The 15,159-nt window shown below is 43.7% G+C and overlaps 1 protein-coding gene across 4 annotated transcripts in view; it reads left to right on the top strand.

The window, feature by feature from the left end:
- AMOT (angiomotin) overlaps positions 1–14,658 on the top strand; it is a 63,021-nt gene extending 48,363 nt beyond the window's left edge. For all 4 annotated transcript variants that reach the window (XM_032620479.1, XM_032620482.1, XM_032620481.1 and 1 more), the window contains 4 exons: positions 7,196–7,318; positions 8,303–8,535; positions 9,670–10,359; positions 10,663–14,658. In XM_032620479.1, the coding sequence (XP_032476370.1) occupies positions 7,196–7,318; positions 8,303–8,535; positions 9,670–10,359; positions 10,663–10,760 (1,144 nt within the window). In that variant the 3' untranslated portion in view covers positions 10,761–14,658. The remainder of the gene's footprint in view (positions 1–7,195; positions 7,319–8,302; positions 8,536–9,669; positions 10,360–10,662) is intronic.
- Positions 14,659–15,159: the final 501 nt, after the last annotated feature.

The raw sequence follows: 15,159 nt of genomic DNA, 5'->3' as shown, positions 1-15,159 counted from the left end.
ACATTTGCAGGTGGGATCAACTGAATGTCCGCACACCTCCTTCCGCAAAGCCTCAGGTTCTTTCAGCCACATGTGTAGGTTTCTTTGTTTAGCCCCAGGACTGGAATGAAAGCTCCTCCAGAGAAATGCCACTCAGAAACTAAATGTCACTCAGGAGTGGCTACTGCCATTTGATAGCTCTCGCTTGTCCAAGGTATGCCAAAGACTGTGCTGAACATGAATCCATCCCTGCCCTTTGAGAAGGTCTATATTTGAAGCCCACATTCTCTGTGCCTCCAAATTCATCACATGTAAGCAGTCACATTCCATTTGGTAAGGGACAGAAAGTGGCAGGAGGCGTTTTCATTTTTTGCCCTTTATGTGTTCCCCTTTTCTCATTATAAACATTTATTATTGCTCTTTGGAGGACACAGTGCTCTTATCCAGTTTGTCTCGCTGCTGTTTGTAATCATCAGTTGGGAAAGAAACAAAAACTAAATTCAAATCAGGAGATGATGTGGATTGTTGGGGATACAGACAGGGCCATGGTCTGGAGTTGGGTATCTAAGGCAGGCTATAGCATATTGCACCCAGATAGGTCTCTATCCAGAAAGTTATTAAAAAACCATGGCGTTGTTTTTAGCATTCTCCTAAATGTGGTGAGCTGGCAGAGTCTGGTAGCACTTGCCAGACGTTGGGTTGGAATATGTGTGTGGAGGGGGCAGTGGATACATTTATTTTCGAGTCCTTCTCATCCCAAATCAGAGGAAGGTCAATGCTTAAAAGCCGGACTGGTGGTTTGTAAACCTATTCCCAATTCTTCAGGAAGACACCTTACGTTTCTCTAACATGCTCTGTCTGTCTCCAGATACCCCCTATAAACCTGAAACAGATTGAAATTGCCTGTGCCTTGATTTTGAGGTCCTCATGGGCTTAAGCTTACCTGTCTTTTTTTTTTTTTTTTTTTCCTGAGAACGGTGTGCTCAGTCCATGCCAGTGTAGTAAGAGAGTGCAGAGAAGCCCCAGCTGGGCTGGAAGATGGTTGATAAGTTTGTAGGCAGCTTAGAATCAGAATGAAGTGTAATTTTAGCTGTTGGTTCCCAAGAAAACACCTGTGCCCAGTGCTTGTTCAGAGGTTATTCAGGAAACCCTAACACTGACAAAGAGGTGCAGGGCATTTTTTCATCTTTGAGCAGAAACTTAGAAAGATACAGCTCATGAAAGTGTGCGGTGTAAGAAAATGTTGGAAAGCCAGGGTTCTTGGTGCTGGGAAGTTCACTGTTGAAACTGACTTCAGAATAGACTCCAAGTCAAAATGCAGGAAAGCTAAGAGGTTGTCATTTGGGGGCCTTGTATAAAGAAACTACCCCTTTCCTTCCTCCCTGGAAAGTTTTGAATATTGGGAGAATCCCCTTTCAGATGGATTTCTTTCCAGAATCTGTTGGCTCCCATAAAATAGATTTAATTTAAATTGAATTCCTTTAAGTCACCAGGTAGAAAGTTTCCATGCAATCACTGTTTTCAGTAAATGCTTATCATTTAATATGGTAAAAAGCAGCCAGTTCCCACCTAATAGGAACACTTTGTAATAGTTTCCCAGACAAACATTCCATATCTGGACTGTGTACCTTTTGCATGCCTATTAATACAACCCACAGAAGAGACTGAGAGATTGTATTTGAATTCCTGTAAAATGAGAGAATTGGACTAGGTGATTGTTCCAGACCCTTCTATTGCTAAGATTATACTATTTTTCCAAAGATTTGCTTCTTATGCTCTGCCACGGAGATTAGTTTCCTTCTCCTCCTTTCTTTCTTTCTTTATGAGATTTCAAATTTGGAAAGTAACATTCAGAAAACTTTGTTTCAGAACCTGTGGGCTCTTCTGCCTTCCCTTCCAACATCTCTTCTTGCCATTTCTTTTCTGTCCAGTGATTTCACTTTCCCTCCTCCCAACCCTAAATGTACTGACCAAGGTTCTGTTCTCCACCCCTTTCTGTAGTAAAGGCTTTATATTCTATTTTCTTCCAAAATAATTTTTAAGTGCCTAGGATATTGGCTGCAGATGGAAAGTGCTCAACGTATGTTTGAGTAATGAAGGAAGGAAAAAAAGGAGAAAAAAGAAAGAGGGCAAAAGGAAGAAGTAAAAGAAGAAAGGAAATGCTTTCTAACTCTATACAACTTAAATCCTTAAATCTAGTGCCACATTGTACCAGCCTGCTCAGTTTCTGTGTATTCTGCTTATTATTCTGAGACATTAAGTATCTCAAACTTAATATATTTGTAAAATAATAGCTCATACATAAGTAATAAGTTGTGCAATTAGGAAATGTTGCTGGGGTCGTACAATGGTAGTTGTAGAATTTTTTCAATTGAAGTATTATTCACGTATTTAAAAACCACTTATTTTAAGTGTCTGGTTTGGTGAATGTTGGTAATTGTATCTAATAATGTAGCCACCACTACCATCAAGATAGAGGACACATTCTAAAGTGCCCTTATGCCCCTTTAACTTGATCCCCTCCTCCCATGCCTGACCCCAGACAACATCTGTTGTCATTGTAATTTTGCCTTTTCTAGACCGTCATATAAAAAGAGCCATATAATATGTACTTTTTCTGTTTGATTTCTTTCACTCAGCGTGATTACTTTGAGCTTGCTCTAAGTTAATGCGTATATCAATAGTTTATTCCTTTTTATTGCTGAGTAGTGCTCCATAGCATGGATGTACCACAGTTTATGCATTCACTTGATGACGGATATTCGGATTGTTTCCAGTGTTTGGCCACTGTGAATAATAAAATATAGATTTTTAATATAGGAATAGACATCTGTCTTTTCTCAGGTGAGAAGACATATTGGGTTATCTGTTTTTATACCCATTCTGGCATTTTGATTCTGTGAAGCATCTCTTGTCAAAGGGAAAGCTGTCAATGCAAGAAATCACATGTAGTGTTTACTATATAAGGTACGCTTCTAAGCGCTTTACAGTTATTGCTTATCTTCACAATAATTCTTTGAGAGAAGTACTGGTATCCATTCTACAGATGAGGAAGCTGAGGCACAGACAAATTAAAGAATTCCCCTAAGATCACACAGCTACTAAGAGGCAGAAGAACCAGGACTTAAATCTACATTTTTGACACCTTGAGTGCTATATGTACTCTGCTGCCTCCCAGATAGGATGATTTCAAAGATGCTGAAATAGGGAGTATTACCTGTTCAGGAGTTACTATTTGAGGCTTATTATTTAGTTTCTTAGACTATTATAAATAATCACAAAAACATGGCCTATATTATAACTTCATATTATTGTGTTCCTAGAGTATTCCTCTCCAGATGCTTAATGTAGATGAGGGAAATTACTACCAAGTAGGAGTTCATCTTAGAAGAACTGATTTGGCAGTGCAGATTTTTAGTTTCAGCTCACAAATGGTGATTTATTTCTGAATAGCAGCAAAAGGATAACACACCTGATCGACCAGTAATTTATTTCTTTGCATTTACTGAATCAGGTTGTTACCTTTCTCTGAATGTGCAATATTTCACTTTTATTTGGGACAAAGTAAATCTGGGAAAGAAGGAAGTAAAGAAAGGGAAAGCAGAAGGTAGAAACTGGTCACACACGTGACGCATGTCTACCTAGTCTTGCGTTGTGGAGGCCTTTCTCAGATTCCGTTCTCTGCTTTCTTCTCATTCTACCTTCTGTCTTAGTTATCTTGTTCTCTACTATAGCTTCAAATAGTAACTCTGACATCTCTAAGATTAAAGTTAGAATTTTCAACAACTTGTTGGATGGATATTGTCATATGGCTATCCATAAGACACTTTAAGTCCACTGTAACTAAAATCAAAACCCATTATAGGGCCTCCCTGGTGGCGCAGTGGTTGAGAGTCCGCCTGCTGATGCAGGGGACACAGGTTCGTGCCCCGGTCCGGGAAGATCCCACCTGCCGCGGAGCGGCTGGGCCCGTGAGCCATGGCTGCTGAGCCTGCGTGTCCGGAGCCTGTGCTCCACAGTGGGAGAGGCCACAACAGTGAGAGGCCCGCGTACCGCAAAAAAAAAAAAAAAAAAAAAAAAAAAAAAAAACCATTATAGGCATTTTCCAAAAAGAAAGAAAGTTCTCCTTGGTTTCCTATCACAGAAAACGAGCAGTATGCCATCTTTTCTAGTCATTTGAATTAGAAACAACAAAGTCCTCATTCATTCTTCCCTCTCCCTAACACCCACATTTAAATAGTCTCCAAGTTCTAGCAATTCTGCTTCCTGTAGCCTGTTTCCATTTCCCTTGCCACTTCGCCGGGTCCTGTTTTCAATATCTCTTGCTGGGATTATAACCTTTCTGACTGGTCTGCCCGATTCCAGTATTATGGCTCCTCTAATCCCTCCATTACATTTCAGCAGAGATAATGCTGTCTTCCTGAACCACAGCTTGGATCATTTCATTCCCTTTGAAAAGCTCTAATAAGCTTCACTGCCTATTGGAATAAAGTCCAAACTCATTTCTGTAATAGTTAATTATCTACGTTTTCCCCCTCCCCTTGCAAGTTCCCTACAGTCGGGGACTAGTCTTATCCATGTCCATCCACTCTCCAGCCTCCCAGGAACTTCAAACACACTGCTCCACTCATGGTTGAGTTCCCATTTTAAATAAACAAAAGGGTGCTACCGATAGGAAAAAGATGGACTTGAAGTTTAAAAGGCCGCTAGATGTTTTAATTAGGAGGTCATGGGTGACATTCTAGAAAGCAGTGTAAGTAATGTGACGGGGATAACTTCATCAGAGGAAGGAGAGAGAAGGTGACTGGAGGAATAGTTGCCAGAAACCATTTACTTAAGAATTTGAGGTGCAGGATAGTAATTCAGGGATAATGTGGTTTGGGGTCTGTAGGTTGTCATTTCAAGCCCAGCATCTCTCTACTGATGTGCTTAAGGGTAGGCTCAGAGTACTGGAAGTTAGCAGGCCAAGTTGCTCCCTCAAATGCTGTGCCTGCTTGCTTTTGCTTAAGCCATTGCTCAGTAGCCCCAGTCTTCTAGAAGGAAGATTGATGTCGAAGGCCATCCTGGCAGCTCTGTAGGAATTCACTAAGTGCCCCACATTTTCAGGCTCCATTCCTGAGGAGTTCACAGTGTCCATATCAATTAGCTGGCAGGGCTCTGTGTCCCCAGAATGGTCTTTTATGCAATGAAAGTGGCTCCCCCAGGGACAAACCGTACGCTCAAGTCCCCAGTGTCCCTAGACACTATGCACTTTTAAAAGAGGCCTGCCTCTGAAGCCTCTGCCATCACATTGGAACTCTGCACTGCGGGGATCGCCTCCAGGATCATACCAAGAGCTGGAATTCATTCAACTCATACTCTCTTGTATGTTATTCTCTTTCTACCTACACTTTTCTCTCTTAATAATAACTTGTCGAGTGTTTTTACTGTGCCTGGCACTGCATGTTTTACACGCACACTTTCATTTCATCCCCCCCAAAATCCCATGAGATATAAGTATAATTATTATCTCAATCTTGCAAACAAGGAGCCTGAGGCTTAGAGCAGTTAACCCAATTCCTGAGCTCATAGAGTTTGTTAGTGGCAGAGGACTAGGGAAAGTGGAACTTGACCCTGGCATGGCCTATAGTCAGGGCCTGTGCTCTCAACACTACACAATGCTGCTTCCTCTTGGGTACTTTGGAACACAGGGGCCATTCCCAGTAGGACTACAAGCCAGTGAACTGTACTAGAGCAAGTGTAGAATTCCGAGATACTAAAATATTTTGAATTTAGCAAATGATGAAAGCCACTGTGGTCCTTTCCCTTCTTGTTCTCCAATTATTTCTCCATTCAAATGAATTGTTTCCGCCTTGCATACAAGGTGCAAGCATTTTGGGGAACAGTAGTTTTGCAGAAGCTCACCAAAATTCCCCAACTTTAATACCAACCTTCTGCCTCTTCATTTCCCTGCTCCTTCACAGCCATCTGCACTGGTCACAATCTCTATGCTAACAGGACATAACCAGCTGCCAGCAGAAGAGATGCCTGGAGTTCTCCCACAGATCCTCATTCTCAGAGGAAGTATAATGCAGCAGTGCCAGTTCATTGTTTCCTCAGCCTATAGTCTGGTTTTCTTTAAGACCAATATAATTACATCAACATTCTTCCTAAACTCGTTTTCTTTCCCTCCAAGTTACTCAAATGCGATCCAGTTTTCTTTCTTCCCTTCCGTCTTTTCTCTACCACTAGTTCTAAATGAACTAAAGAAAGATGCATGACGTCACTTATCAGGAGGGTATAGGATTCCCATTATGTCTTTGACTTGTGCTGTTTAGACATCAGCCTTGCCCATGGGTTACATCCTTTCCCCTCCTCTCCTCTCCTCTCCTTTCCTCACTTCTCTTCTCTTCTCTCTCTCTCTCTCTCTCTCTCTCTCTCTCTCTCTCTCTCTCTCACACACACACACACACACACACACACACACACTCTTCTCCTTATTAATTACCCATTGAGTTAATGGCCTGAGACACTTTCAGATGGAACATGATGGTCCCTCGTGCAGTTGGGACTCTGGCAAGAGATTAGTCACTTAGTTGGGGGAGACTCATTGATTTGGCACTTGAATGTTTCAGATATAGCTTAGATAGGAATCAAGCGGCACGGACTCAAAGGCCCTGCTTCTCACTCAGCTCCCATGCCCTACCTGAACTTGGCTATTGACATGTCTAGAGTTCATTTCTAGCAAACACTCAGGTGGAGTTACTGCTGTTGAATGTAGCAATAGCTCTTTGGTACTTTATCTGACTTCCTTCAAAGTCTAGCCTTTTCCCCTTCATGACTGTCATGAGAATAAAGTGGGCATATCTCATATGTAATATAAATAATCATATAAAGTGGAAATATGAATATCTTCCTATTGCCTGGTCATGATCTACAAACTTGAAGGGACTTTCTGCCAGAGGTTTTGGGAGGGTGTCTCTCTAGTTCTGAAGGCAAGCCTGTGCACTTCTCATAGAATTCATCACTGACTTTTGCACTTATGTCTGTCAATAACCTCTTCTAGCTCTGAAAGCTGAACCTTCCCATCTTGGAGATTCTTATCAGTAAGTCACCCAGAAACCGACCTTTCCTAATAAGTTTGATTTCAGTGTAGGGCCTTCCAGCCTAAGGCTTTTGACTTAGGACAGAGATTTTGTTGCCCTCCCGTCATTATCACTGCCATTTTCCTTCCCAGGGACACAACAGTCATCAGCCACTCTCCTAACACCAGCTATGACACAGCTCTAGAAGCTCGCATCCAGAAGGAGGAAGAAGAAATCTTGATGGCCAACAAGCGTTGCCTTGACATGGAGGGCAGGTAAAATGTTGATCTGGACTCTGGTGGATCTGAGATGATATGGAGACCAGATAGGTCAGTAGGGAAGGGCAAGCATCTTCATTCACAACAGGGGAACCTGATAATGCAGCCTCCCCCCACCCCTGCACCCCTGCCAGCCTGTTATTTAGGATTTGAGATGCAATGACCTTTACCTTGATCACTCCCACTAACTCTGGAATTCCAAGTAACACTGCTTTTCCCATTGTCCTGGGTAAATTGCTTCCATATGCCCTCTGCCAGAACTGAATTGTTGGTATTTGCACTCTGAGGTATTCTTTCTAGCATTGCACCTCAACTCTGTGGTACAGCAGAGTGCTCGGTAAAAGAACATCCACTCAGGGCTTCCCTGGTGACGCAGTGGATGGGAGTCTGCCTGCCGATGCAGGGGACACGGGTTCGTGCCCCGGGTCTGGGAAGATCCCACATGCCGCGGAGCGGCTGGGCCCGTGAGCCATGGCCGCTGAGCCTGTGCGTCCGGAGCCTGTGCTCCGCAGCGGGAGAGGCCACAGCGGGAGGGGCCCGTGTACCACAAAAAAAAAAAAAAAAGAACATCCACTCAAACTCGGAGATAGGGCATCTGATGTCTCTTACAAGCGCGTGATCATTTACTTATTAGCCGAAGTAGCCCATTCTTAGAAGTTCTCGTCTTCTCACTGACTGACTCATCATTTCCATTGACTCAGATTCTTCACTAAGGTACCCACTACATCAGTTTACTCTCTCATATACAGCCCTTCTTTTCACAGATACTTTTCTTTGGCTTCCTAAGGTTTAACTGACAACTCCTGGATGTTCCTCTGTGCCCATATGGGTGTGCATTAAAAATTGTTGCACACTGTCTCTCGTCTTACAACTCAGAAATAAGTAGACCACCCCCTAGTCAAAAATATAACGGAAGCTCAAGTCCATGCAGGAAGTGAGACCAGAACAATGTTTTATATGTTCTTTGTCTTTGGCTCCTAGGATTAAGACCCTCCATGCCCAGATTATTGAGAAGGATGCCATGATCAAGGTACTCCAGCAGCGTTCCCGGAAGGAGCCAAGTAAGACAGAGCAGCTGTCATCCATGCGGCCAGCAAAGTCTCTGATGTCCATTTCCAATGCTGGATCAGGCTTGCTCTCCCATTCTTCCACCCTGACTGGCACCCCCATCATGGAAGAGAAGCGGGATGACAAGAGCTGGAAGGGGAGCCTAGGTAATGACAGTAAATAAGGAAGATTAAAGTGACACGTTTAAAGAGAGCCCTGACTTGGATATGTGCCCACGTGGCAATGAGAAGGAGTAATAGTCCCACTTCTAGAGAGGAAGATATACCTGGTTGGGTTTTGTCCTCCTGAGAGGCTGACTGCATATTTAGGAGACACCATGAAGTCTCACTGAGAGAACACTGGTTGAAGCCACAGCCCTAGACGATAAGAATCCTGAGTCCTGTTTGGGTGGGAAAGAAGATAACTTCAATTTCCTCTTAAAACTTCTCAGCTTTGGCTTTGGCCATGCGGAACCTTTTGTCTTTGTCCAAAGCCCATGTGGCTTTCGTGTCACTGAAAATTTCAAAATTCCAGCTTTTTCTGTGTTCTTTCCTCCCATATAATAGGAGGACGCAGAGTTCTAGTTAAGCTAAATGGAGCTGGGTGGCAGGTTTTTGTTACCAGAATATTCTGAGATGAGAACAGAATGTACTTTTTCATTCCATTCCTGTCCATTCCTTCCCCTCTAATCAAAACCCCAGAAGTACTGTGGATACCACGAGGCACATTTTTGGAGCCTGAGGAAACAAGCTATGTATATTTTAATTTTAGCTCTCTTTGTTGCTTCTAATACCTTTCTTGGTCCTCTGACACTTGCAGTGTCCCTTGCTTAGAGTAGGTATTTGGGGGACCATGGTCATGGTTAGAACCTTAGATCACACAATTACTATCACACTCCTCTGTGACAACAGACTTCTTTCCCTGATCCTTTCCAGCTGTTTGGTAATGGCTGGTGTTGGTTATAAGTGGAACCAAGTAGAAGCATTCTGACAGCTCGTTGGAAATCAATCACCATTGGAAAAATAAATCAGAACAGATACCCAGGACACTTAAAGGTTTAATACGTTTCGCTGGGGGATTAAAGAATGAGAACCAGAAGGGATCTGCCAAGTCTGAAAGAAGCTTTTAGCCACGGTGGGAGGTGCCTGACAAACTGATTCCTGGGTTCACTGGAGGCAAAAGTAGAGAATTTGGGACCATTCCTATTCCTCCTGAACCTCCTGCAAGGAAGAAGAGGTAATCAGATGTCTATATTGGAATGGCCTGTAGTTTTCTAAGCTCTTTCCCTCTTTCCTTTGTAGGTATCCTCCTGGGTGGAGACTACCGTGCCGAGTCTGTCCCTTCCACCCCCTCGCCTGTGCCGCCCTCGACTCCCCTACTGTCAGCTCACTCCAAGACAGGCAGCCGGGACTGCAGCACGCAAACAGAACGGGGAACGGAACCCAACAAAACCGCAGCTGTCGCTCCCATCTCTGTTCCTGCTCCAGTTGCTGCTGCCGCCACTGCTGCCGCCATCACTGCCACCGCTGCCACCAACACCACCACCACGGTAGCTGCTGCTCCAGTGGCTGTCGCTGCTGCCGCTCCAGCCGCCGCCACCGCCGCCGCCCCGTCTCCAGCAACGGCTGCTGCTGCTCTCGCTGCTGCTGTTTCTCCAGCTGCTGCTGCTGCTCAGATTCCAGCTGCTGCCTCTGCTGTCGCTGCTGCTGTTGTTGCTCCTGCTGCTGCTGCTGCTGCTGTTCAGCTTGCTCCAGCTGCTCCGGCTCCGGTTCCAGCTCCGGCTCCAACTCCAATTCCGGCTTCAGCAGCGGCTCAGGCTTCTGCTCCAGCTCAGACTCAGGCACCAACTCCAGCTCCGGCTGCAGCTGCTCCTCCAGCTCCAGCTCCAGCTCCAGCTTTGGCTCAGGCTGAGGCTCCTGCGAGTCCAGCTGCCGGTTCTGGACCACGTCGTTTGTCTATACCAAGTTTGAGCTGCAATCCAGATAAGACAGGTAGTAATTCTCTGGATCAGGTAGCCCTGGGTTCTGCCCTCAGTGACAGATTAATTAATTAATTAAAGCCGATTAATCAGAGGAGATAGGGGCAGAGAGTCTATAAATGACTTCTCCAGGATAGAACGGGGATGAGTCAAGGTCATTTTCCCAGTAAAAGTAAATGCTCAGGTGAACAACAGGGGGAGTGTAGTGGGCCAATGTCACTTTGCCTTAGGCTTAATGGGGGGCTCTAAAGCCACTTCTAAAATTTGAGTTTTCACCTTGTCCCTAAGTGTTTTCTAACCCCTTATTTCCATTTAGATGGCCCTGTTTTCCACTCCAATACTCTGGAAAGAAAAGCTCCCATTCAGATCCTGGGACAAGAGCCTGATGCAGAGATGGTGGAATATCTCATCTAAATGGCCTAATCAAGAGCTGCAGTTTATCAGCAAGAATGCTTTTAATCATTTTTCCCTTTTGTTTGTTCTTATTTTGAGGGTGAGGACAAGGGTTGGGTGGGGGGATGTTTTTTAAAGGGACTTTTTATTGTAACAACATAGTACTTAGGTAATACCATATGAACTCCAGTCTGTTCTGGTACGCTTAGAGAGTACCTCTAAAGCCAGATCAATCAGAATGTGCTCTAAAGTTTATTGTTTGGATTTCTACAAATTCTGGGACTGTTAATAGCTGGATATACATCAGTGTTTTCAATGTGCTGAAATTTGTTTAGCATTTCCATATTCTGGATCATTCTTTAATCGAAGAGCACAGTATGTTTGGAAGACAGTGTGTAACATGTAGTTCAGAAGTCGAAGCCAGAGAGGATTTGGGTGTGTGCTGTTTTGTATAGTTTCCATCTAGGCAGCATCCAGAAAGAGCTCTCACCTCGGGCACATGAAAGGGAATAGTTTTAAGAGCTATGTAAACTGGAGAAAAGGTAGGGAGTATTGGGGTGTGGAAGGGTGCTGGAGCTAATTTTCCCTCCCAATTTCCCAGCTACCCTGGGCCAGGAGATTGTGTTTATCTTTATTTCAGTGGTGCTTTGGAAGTGGATTCTTTTGGTTCCCTTGTGGAGGTTCATACATTCATATATATACTGTGGAGTAATTTATGCATTTGGATAATTAATATATTGCTTTCAGATGCTAGGAGAGTAAATTAGCTGAGTGATGTACAACTTCTTCTCTCTTAGGGAGTTAGACCATCCGAGGCCTTGATGGAGAGTTGCATGAGGTGCTGTATGCAGACTTGTGTGGTCTGTGTGTAGCCAGGAACATAGCTCGCTTGCCTTTCCCAAGACCAACCTGCTTAGTGTTTATTTCTTCTCCAGCACAAATTCACTGGCTGTGTCACCAGTCTCAAATTGCCAATCATTTGCAAAATGAGGAAGCCTTTTCGTTGACAGGTTGAATGCTTTGAATTTCTGGTGACTACTTTGAAATAACTCGTGTTGTTTTCCCAAATTCTTAGCATACATCTTAAAAGGCATATATGACTATCACCTCCAAGGGAATAGCATCAGAAGCCCAAAGTACTACGCTGCAGTCAGGGGAGAGGGAGGCTGCAGCAGTATCCTCAGCTACCTCTTCTCACTGCCAGTGACTCCATCTTGAAATACCTTTGGAGAGCAGCAGGAAACGCACATGTGGGCAGGGACCAAGGAGGCCATGGCTCCAAGCTTTGCCTCCAGGGACACAGAAGGGCTGCCTGTTGCCACAGGTCTCTGCCCTGTGTCGCCTCTCTGCCCTTCATTAAGGTGATAAATCCATAGACAATGTCATTAAGATCAGTTTTCAGGGGTATTGGGGGGGGTGAGGGGAGTGGGGGTATTAGGTAAGGGTCGGGGGGGTAGAGGTTTGGGGATATGTTAGTTAGAAACCAAATTCATAGAAGAGTAGGCCTGATATATTACATTGTGAGGCATAGTGGCTGGAAGGAACTTTAGCAATATAGCCATACGCCCTCATTTTAGTAATGAGGAATCTGAGACCTGGAGAGGTTAAGTGACTTTTTCAAGATCACACAACACAGCTTTCCACTCTGCCGATTACCATGCTTAATTTGGGAAACGCTTATATACAAAAAGCCCCACTTTAAGAAAAGACATTGACACAGTCCAGGGCACATGCATTTTGGAAAATGTCCCTGGCTTGAGTAATTTGTCCAAGGTTTTGAATTCCTATCTTGCCTCTCCTGCAGTGCCCTTTGCAAGGTTTTCCCTTTCCTGATCCTTATTTCAACACTGAGCCACATGAAACATCCCCCTAAGAAATCAACCTCACTTTTCTTGCTATGGGATTGGCTATCTTGGATCATCTTACAGGGTTCCTCTGCGAGTATAGGAATGGTATATTTAACAATGTTTTTCTGGTCATTCCTAAAAGGAATTATTTTGTATGTGGTGAGGGAGAGACAGGAGGGAAGGTGATGTGATTTTTCAGCCAGTCTTGACATTTTCAAAGATGAAGTGATCATCCTACACGAGTCCTCAGTCATCAAGTGAATCCCAAATAGAAATTAAAAGTGCAGTTGTGTTAATACTCATATTACCCTATAGTCACAGGGGGAAAAAATCCTTCAAATAGTAGAAGCAACAAGTAGCAAACTTCAGGACTGCTACTTTCTATTCAAATAAATAAAAAATAAATAAAAAGAAACCTTTCATCTACTCCTTTCATGGTTATGACACATTGCCAGAATTTTTGCTAGCTCTGGGAGCCATCGTTTTAATCACATTCTGTAAGGTGACAAATGTCATACATTCCACACTGTGGGGCAGCCATCTCTTTAGACTCATATATTTTGGGGAAAGGAGGAACTTCTTGGCCAACTACTATTTTGAACTTTCCACAACTTCTCTGCCCCCTCACACCAGAGGCAGTTCCTTTTGGCTCAATTTTTTATCACAGGTAATTTGCTAAAATAATATGGAACATCTAAGAGGTGGAAGAAGTCCATGTCAGTGTATTATGTTTACGAGGAAGATAGATCCAGCCTTTTCAGAAAATCTCAGCCTTTTCAGAAAATAGGTGTCATTTAAAAACTTCAGGTTTATGGGAGAAATCTCAAGTTAGCCACCTTTTCATGATTGTGTGGATGTAATAACATTTGGGGGATCTTTCTGGACTCCCATCTATCTATGCATTTTACTGGCACCTCAGGACAGGAGGGTGACCTTGTTGTCTTAACTTGTACTGCTTGGTGGTCTCTGGGGACCTTCTAAGTCAGTTGTACACCAATGTCCCATGTACAGAAAAACTTCATTAGAACAAACTTTACTTGATATAAAATTCCTATTAACAATTTTTTTATTAAATAAAACTAGCTTGAGCTGTCTTTTAAGATCATGTATCTTGATTGCTGTTTTAATGAAGGATTTATTCTCAATGCTGCTTTTGAGCTTCAGGATGACAGGATAGCAGGAACCTGAAATATCTGCCGTCATCTGCCATAGGAAACACACCGAGAGCCCCGTCGTGCATTCTTTTTCTTGTCACACAGTTGGGTTGGGGACACCAATTGGAAAATGGAACAAACTGATTGTGCAGACTACTTTTTTTTTTTTTGCGGTACGCGGGCCTCTCACTGTTGTGGCCTCTCCTACTGCGGAGCACAGGCTCCGGACGCACAGGCTCAGCGGCCATGGCTCATGGGCCCAGCCGCTCTGCGGCATGTGGGATCTTCCCGGACCCGGGCACGAACCCGCGTCCCCTGCATTCGCAGGCGGACTGTCAACCACTGCGCCACCAGGGAAGCCCCAGACTACTTTTTATGAAGAGCCTAAACATAATGCGGCAGCTTCAAGTGTATACATGTGCACTAACCTTTATGAATGATATTCTCATGTCTGTTAGCCATACCATCTCCTGTTATCTCAATTGCCTATTCACATATGGAATGTGTTACTTAAAATGTGTGCATTCTTACTGAACATGTTTTCAAAGGAAGGCATCAGCTATGGGCTAATTGCCACCAATTTTAGCCCGCCATGGGAAATATAGCTTCCAAGTACCATCCATCATCAGTTGGACAAGTGTTGGGAGTTTGTTTATTTTTTTCCGGTAGCAACGATGGAGCCATCAAACCTCCTTCTGGCCTCCCTTGTGATTGATGGCATGTGTTTGTAAAATGGATAGCTGGGGTTGGCAGATGGCTAGACAGGGATCACCTTTGGTTTAAAATGTATGTGGCCCCATAATGATTGAGACCCCATTCTGTAACTGACTGAGCTAGTTCCAATAAAGTTAAGCAGGTTTGAATCCACTTTGTGCCTATCTTTTCACTGACAATAAACTTCGCTATTTTAAAATGCAATACTGTGTGGAAAATGCTTTGGTGTTTACCCAACAGAGGCTTTATTTACGCTGTGTCAGTGATTACTTTCAATTCAGTGTGCAGTGAAATGGCCTTTCAGGGGCAGTATGTGGCAGAATTTGCATTTGCTTAAAGTATGAAATGTGATTATAAAGTATTAAGACAACACCACCACGGGCCACATGGTCTAATCAGTTCCTTTATATACTTGCGAAGCATATATTAAAAGCTTTGCATCTTTTTATCTCCTGGTTCCAAGGGATAAAATGATGGCCACCCAAAGCAGAGAATTCATCCTTTGGTTAGCATTTTGGAAGGCCCCTTGATGTTCCTTTTGTACCCTTGTTCTTATGCCAATTCATCAGTTTTGGTTGAGGGAGCTTGTTATTAAAAGCAAATCAAAACCACAAACAAGTTGGCTCTTTTCACTGAAAATGTTAAAGCTGCCTTTACACTGCCCTCTCTGTGCCTCCTGTTTACCACTGAGTCCCAGCCTGACCC

This window comes from Phocoena sinus, chromosome X (assembly GCF_008692025.1).
Source record: "Phocoena sinus isolate mPhoSin1 chromosome X, mPhoSin1.pri, whole genome shotgun sequence".
Taxonomy (NCBI): Eukaryota; Metazoa; Chordata; class Mammalia; order Artiodactyla; family Phocoenidae; genus Phocoena; species Phocoena sinus.
This window is presented reverse-complemented; position numbering and strand designations above follow the sequence as displayed.